General features: G+C 54.6%; 1 protein-coding gene across 1 annotated transcript; it reads left to right on the forward strand.

The window, feature by feature from the left end:
- Positions 1–4,387: 4,387 nt before the first annotated feature.
- On the forward strand, positions 4,388–5,791 carry LOC124648767 (phytochrome A-associated F-box protein-like). The gene has a single exon (XM_047188476.1). The coding sequence runs from the start codon at positions 4,388–4,390 to the stop codon at positions 5,483–5,485; it is 1,098 nt and encodes a 365-aa protein (XP_047044432.1). The 3' UTR covers positions 5,486–5,791.
- The last annotated feature ends 1,348 nt before the right edge of the window (positions 5,792–7,139 follow it).

Below are 7,139 nucleotides of genomic sequence, written 5' to 3' on the forward strand. Positions count from 1 at the left end.
TCCCAAAGTATCAAGGAAGTTGATGTACTAGGGAGAGAGAGAGAGATAGGAAGATTGACGCTCAAGAACAATGAAGGAGAAAGCGGTAGAAGTCGTGCCACTTCTTCGGAAAGAGGGAATATTTATATGGATTCCCAAACTCTAACCATTATGAGATGTTTTCTGATGGCCGAACTTAAAGACGAGCTCACTGCCGAAGTCTTGTAACTTATCTCATGTCTTTAGCTTGAAGGACCAGAGAAGCACACCCTTCAGTGGCTTAAACTAGGCTTGGATGACATACATGTACAGAAGAGGTCATCCTTGTATAGTTACACGTAGATACGCGGTGGCGTTGGATCATCATAGCACCAATCCCCAACTAAGCATGCATATGTAAGATCCATTACTCTAGACCAATCTATTGTTCAAAAAAAAAAACCCATTCCACGTGCATCTTAGAGAGTTTAAGACGCTTACAACCGTTGTTATAGAAGATGGTGGTGTAAAAGAATATGACATTACCACCAAACGATGCAGTGAGCAGGATGCGTTGAAGACCGTGTCATCGTGAATGAAGATCATGCAGCCGCCGCCGCCGGGTGGGGTAAGAGCATCCCCACTCGTTGGCGCTCCCCACGCCCAAATCCGGCGAATTTTTCGTCCGGATTGGAGGAAGATTTGGCGTGGGGAGTAGTAGTTTCCCAGCCGCGTGCCCAGGCGAAGTCGACGAGGCGAATTTGAAAAACGGAAACTTGACAAACTACGGCTAAAAACGGGTGAATATAGACTAAATTTAATGATATTTATCATATAACGGGCGGAGTTCATACATAGAGGCCGAGTCGACTATATTTCGAATTCGGCTAGGGGAATTCAAATGCTAATTCTAAAACACGGCGATCTACATGCCTAAATGGCGGTAGAACACCGTGTAGTCACCGTCGTCGTCGTCGGAGCCGTCGTCCTTCGGCTGCGCGGCCCGGGCTGCCGCTGCCCTAGCCGGCGTCTCCCCACCACCCGGGGATGGCTTGTACATGTCGTCGTCGGAGGACTCGAGGTCGACGACGGGGACAGCGACGCCGGAAGGAGGTGTCGCGGGACGGCGGAAGCGCGCGGCATCGTCGTTGGCGGTTGTGGCACCGCGGGCGGCGCGGGCGGCGCGTTGGTGTGCGGCGGCCAGGTCCAGCAGCCGCCGCTGCTGCTCCGCCTCCTGCCGCTCCCAGTCGCGCCTGGCCCATTCCAGTGCGGCGTCGTCCTCGCGCTTCTCCTCCTCCAAGTCCTTCGGCGACCCGGCGATCGCCTCCGCCGCGCGCGGCGTCCTCCGCGCGCTTCGCCTCCTCCTCGGCGAGCCGGAGTGCGGCGGCCTCTTTCTTCGTCCTCTTCCGGCCGCTCGCGGCGCGGAAGGCTGGTCGCGGATGACGAGGGCGCCGCTGCTGCGCCCTCTGGTCGGCGGCGGAGACGCCGGCTCCCTCTTCACGCGCGCCGGCGTCGAAGGCGACGTCGCCTCCTCCCTCTTCACCGGCGCCAAGGATGACCTCGGCGCCGATCCGGAAGACGACGAGCTGGCAGCCATGCGCCGTGGCTGCCAGACGTTTCCCCGACGGTGGCTCGCCGATGCCCTCGATGGAGCGGGCATCGTCAGCACCGGGAAGTTGCCGCCCTGGATGTGCTCGATGACGGCCTCGAGGTTCCGGCCCGGCGCGCTCCACCAACGTTTACGGCCCGCCGAGTTGTTGCGCGGAGGCGGAGGCGGCGGGCCGTCGTACGCGGCGAGCTCCCGCTCCCACCGGCGCAGGAAGTATGAGTTCCACGCCGTGTAGTTGTCGGGGTGGTGGCGTGGTTCGGCGCGCTCCTCATCCGTCATCTTCATCCGCGCCTCCTCGATCTCTATGTCGAGGAGGTTGCCCCGAGGCGGCGGCGGGATTGGCACGCCGCCACGGCTCAGCCGCCACCCACCGCCGGGCGGCCTCGTGTCCGGCGGGCAGGGGTACCCCGCCTGGTGGAGGAGGTGCCCCTCCCACGCGTGGAGCGAGCGGCGGGGGAAGCCGTTGTTGGCTGCGCCGTCGTCGTCGGAGAATGCCATCTTCGGAGAGTGGGGGAGAGTGGACGGAGACTAGAGGGAGACTGGAGGGAGAGTGGATCACGGGGTACCCCTGGCGGCGAGCGGAGCGGCGTATATAGGTGCGGCTGGGCTGGCACGGGGGATTAATGCGGCGTGGAGTGCGACGCGTCCGCGGCGAGCTGACCGGCGGCAGCCTTTGACCGCGTGGAGTGCGCGCGGAAGACGATGCGTGCGCGGAAGACGACGACATTAACTCGCCGCGTGGACGGCGAATGCGGACCGGCGGCGAGGCTTTTACGGCGCGCGGAAGACGATGCGATGAGGACGACGATCGGTTTCTCTCGCCGACAAGTTGGGGCCACCGGACGCGCGGGAAGTTTCCTCGGTATTTCCGCGCTTTCGTTTCGTCCGGAGTCCCCGAGCGCTCCCCGGGGGCCGGGGATGGCGTGGGATCGCCGGATGAAACTAGGCCCAATTCCGGACAAAAACGAGGAACCGGGGGCGCGACTGGGCCGATTTACGCCGTCCGGATGTAAAAAACGCTCGCCGGGGGCCTGTTCGGGGGGACGAGTGGAGATGCTCTAAGACCGGATCGTTAGAGGGCAAGTGAGCAATGTAGCCGAATGGGGAAGCAACAATATAACCTCTAGAGCATAGGCGTGTTGATACAGATGATCCGCCGAGGCATAGAATTGATGGAGTGTGGCATCAGCCGTTGAGCTTGCTCAACGAAGAAGATAATGGATTCATGGGTAGTATTAGAGGAGGTGAAAGAGATTTAGATGGATTAAACACGTCAATTCTCGAAAAGACGCAACTTCTCCCGCGTGTATCTCCTCGGCCAGTATATGCTCTTAGGTTCTCTTCAGTCGGTAATATTTTGGGTAGAACCTCCATTTTGAAAAGATTTTTTTTGGATATATAAGAAAAAAAGGGATTGACATGCATGGTACAATTGATCATGCTTTTATCTTTTATCAAAGACCTCGTTTTCACTCATAATGGAAATGCAAAATTCCAAGAATGTGAACCACATACATTTCGTTAGTGGAGAAAGAAGTCATGCAAGTTCTTGGCTAGGACATGAACTATGAACTATTTGCTATGATTGTAAAACTATAAACTATGCATGAGTTGTTTGTATTTGATCATATGCCAATTCTGTGATAAACCCTGCCTTTACGGGTTCGGAAGCCGCTGCCGCAGAACAGAGGCCGTAAAACAAAATTGTAAAATAGAATATTCTGTTTTACAATTTTGGTTTATGGGTTATGTTCCGCGCCACCTCTTTCTCGACTCATAAACATGAGATCGGTGAACCGAACTCCCGCTTTTCAGTTCGAATGTTTACGAGCTCTGTTAGAGATGCTCTTACAACCATTGTTATAGAAGATGGTGATGTAAAAGAAGATGACATTACCACCAAATGATGCAGTGAGGAGGATGCGCTGAAGATCGTGTTGTCGCGAATGAAGGTCATGCATCGGGTGCGGGTAATACTGGATTGACAGAGGGCAACTGAGCAATGTAGCCGAATGAGGAAGCAACAACATGACCTCGAGAGCATAGGCATGTAGATAGAGATGATCCGCCGAGGCATAGAATCGATGGAGTTTGGCCCCAACCGTTGAGCTTGCTCAACGAAGAAGACAATTGATTCATGAGTACTATAAGAGGAGGTGCAAGAGATTGATATGTGTTAAACACTGCAATTCTCGAAAAGACGCAACTTCCCCGGTGTGTATCTCCTCAGCTAGCACATGCTCTTAGGTTCTTTTTAATCGGATATATGAGAATATAAGAAAAGTACTGCGGGTGTCTGCAATTAGATGTTTGAGATAATTTTAAATTTGGATGTATCTAGACGTTATTTAATGTCTACATACATCCAGATTCAGAGAAACCTCAGACATTTATTAATAGACTGATTGACATGATACAATTAATCATGCTTTTTTTCTTTTGCTAAAAACCTTGTTTTCATCCAAATTTGGTCAGGAAAATAAGCTAGAACTCCTAGAAGTCTCCTGCTGGAAGAATGTTGAGCCCCTCATATTTGATGGAATATAAAATATCTTGCAGGTTGACACACGGCTGGAGAGTGACCGCTCATGATTGGCGACACAAGTGAACACCACACCACGGCCTCCATCCACTCGTTGCGATCGCAGGAAACGAATTTAATACGCATCGTCTATCTGCCCCAGCTTACATCACCGCCACACAAAAACCCACACACAACCACAAAGTTTAACCGATTTCCCACCCGAACGGTCAGCAGCCAGCCGCGTACCAAGAAACCAGGAGAGACCACGACGCGGCGCGGGCCACAGCCAGCCAGCCATGAGCGCGTCCGAGGAGGAGATCGCCGGCCCCGTCGCCGTCAGGAGGAGGCGGGACGGCAAGGAGCCGGCGCCGGCCAACGAGGAGCCGGCGCTGGCCGCGCTGGCCGACGACGTGCTGCTGCAGATCCTGGGCCGGCTGGAGGAGGACCCGCGCGACTGGGCGCGCGCCTCCTGCGCCTCCCCGCGCCTCGCCGCGCTCCTCCGGGCCGCCTGCTTCCCGCCGCGCGTCTCCCAGGCGCTCCCCGCCGAGCTCCTCCCGGCGGACGGCGCCCCCGCCGCCTGGGCCGCGCTCCACAAGATGTCCGTCTGCTGCCCCGGCCTCCTCCGCGCCGGGATCCTCCTCGAGCCCTCCGACGACTTCGGCCTCGAGCTCGACATCGGGCCCGACCTCACCGTCCCCGCCTCCTCCTCCTCCTCCTCCTCCCTCGAACCCACAGCCACCTCCCTGTCAAGAACCAGCCCGCTGCCCAACCCCAGCGACCCACCGGCCGCCACCGCCGACGCCGCCGTGTGGTCGCTCTACGATGACCTCTACCTCGACGCGGCGTACGACTGCACCTCCGAGGCGCACACCCCCGCCCCCGCCGCACCGGCAGCAGACTCGCCCCCAACACCACCACCAGCACCAGCACCAGCACCCAATGCCGTCCGGCGGGGCGTGGCGTCGGCGACCCGGCGGCGCCCGCGGAGGTGGCTGGGGCCCGTGGGCGCGCACCTCGCGTCGGGCTCCCGGACGCTGAGCCGCGAGCAGGGCAACAAGCTCCTGGCCAGCCGCTTCCGGGGCGACCGGCTCTACATCTGCGACTGGCCCGGCTGCGTGCACGCGGAGGAGCGGCGCAACTACATGGTCTTCCGCGGCGTCTTCCAGGACTTCGCGCGCTCCCAGGTGCGCCGCGCGCTCCGGGACACGCGCCGCCCCACCGTCGCCGTCGACTGCGCCTTCTGCGGATGCACCCAGGCCTGGGACCTCTACTCCGCCTTCTGCCTCCGGAGCTTCTACGGCTACCACGACGACGGCGAGCCCGTCGTGCGCGCATACGTCTGCGAGAACGGACACGTCGCCGGCGCATGGACCGAGCGCCCGCTCTACTCCTGACTGCTGGCAGGCATGTCCAGTGGCAACAGCATGACGCGCATGCCAGCCACGCTCTGCCGTTGTTAAATTACCGAGGAAACCTCTCGCGTGCATAGCAGCGATGACTGCTGTGGATCTCAGCGAGCTCTAGGATCATGCGTGAGTAATGTATCTTTTCTCTTGTTGATGATGATGATGCGGAGCTGGTGATTCAGATTTCGCGTCATCTGATGGATGTAGTAGCTCTGATGCTTAGCACAACGAAGAATGTAAGTGGATGTTTACATTGACACCTGATAATGTGGTGAGCTGATTCCATCGACTTCAGACGAGCCCATCTTTTGTCGATTCACAACGATTTTCAGACATGAATGTGTTTACTCTGCACTGCTAGTCTGCAATTACTAACTACTAGTATACAGTACATTATTTGCTTCCTTCAGTAGAATTTCAAAGTTCGGGCATTTTTTTCCTCAGTGAAAAGCTTATATACATCCTTGCAACTCCTACTAGGTTTCTTCTTTTGATTGGCTGAAGCCTGAAGTTTAGTTAGGTTGGATCTTTGATCATCCCTCTGGCATACATCATTTTGTATTCGTTCATTTCTGAATATTCTAACTTGCAACTTGCAAGTTAGGGCTACCATCAGCCAGTATATATCAAATGATTGTCACAGATCGCCCTGTGATATGATAATCAAAATTACCAGAAAAAGAAGTTCTAGTGTGCGTACGGTTGATAACTCTCCACCCCCTTTGGGCAATTGGCACTGATCCTCTGGGATTGCATGGGACTCCCCACCAGAAGCAATAACAAAATCCCCCTGTCTGTGCTTCCATGCAAACTCTATGCTTATTTGATCCCCCGTTACCATGACGTGGTGCCGCGGCGTACACACTCCTCGTATTGTTTATCCGTGGCCTTGGTGAGTTGGTGTGGTAGGCAATCGGTCATCGTCCAAGGGGCAGATGCTTGCTGACCGTTCTGATTCGTACGGATGGAGAATAGGAGATACCTTTCTTTCTCTGTGTGTGTCCCTTCTTCATTTTCCACGGATTTGCTGCAAAAATTCCAGATGTTCGATGATTTGCTTCAGGGCGTTTGCTCAATTACAACCCCTTTCTCCTAAAACCAGCCAAACTTACACAAAAACAAACTGAGATGGCTCGATACCCCTTTGTAATTAAGGGTATGAAGATCTTTTAAAAAACTAAACATGTATGCGTGGCTGCAAAACATGTATGACCAAACTTATTTGTACAAATATGTAATGTACACTAGTGGAGCTAGTGTGATGACCCGGCATACCACTGCATGGTGTAGTATGCAAGTCTGATATAACACCAATGAAACACCGTTCCACTCGTATTATATCGCTCAGAGTGGTACAACAGAAACATATGCGGGTCCAAGGCATGTCTATAGAATTACAACACAGACTCTTTACAAAAGATCCACACAACCTCCAACTTTACAATGAGGTAAAACTGCAAATAAACTCCAGAAGAACGACTCGTGATCTAATCTTATCACGGACTCTAATTATAGAGTATTTGACTAGCTAAAGAGGTTATGACTAGGTTCTAGCTAAATAGGAGCTAGGTTTAGGAAGCTAGTTCCCTTCTACTACTTAATCTAGGTTTTCTCCATGGTAGTTGTGGTGTTTGACTCTTTC

Source organism: Lolium rigidum, chromosome 4, assembly GCF_022539505.1.
Source record: "Lolium rigidum isolate FL_2022 chromosome 4, APGP_CSIRO_Lrig_0.1, whole genome shotgun sequence".
Lineage (NCBI taxonomy): Eukaryota > Viridiplantae > Streptophyta > Magnoliopsida > Poales > Poaceae > Lolium > Lolium rigidum.

Bases quoted from the DNA above. Each gene is read 5' to 3' on its own strand.
- LOC124648767 (XM_047188476.1), top strand. From the start codon at position 4,388: ATGAGCGCGTCCGAGGAGGAGATCGCCGGCCCCGTCGCCGTCAGGAGG.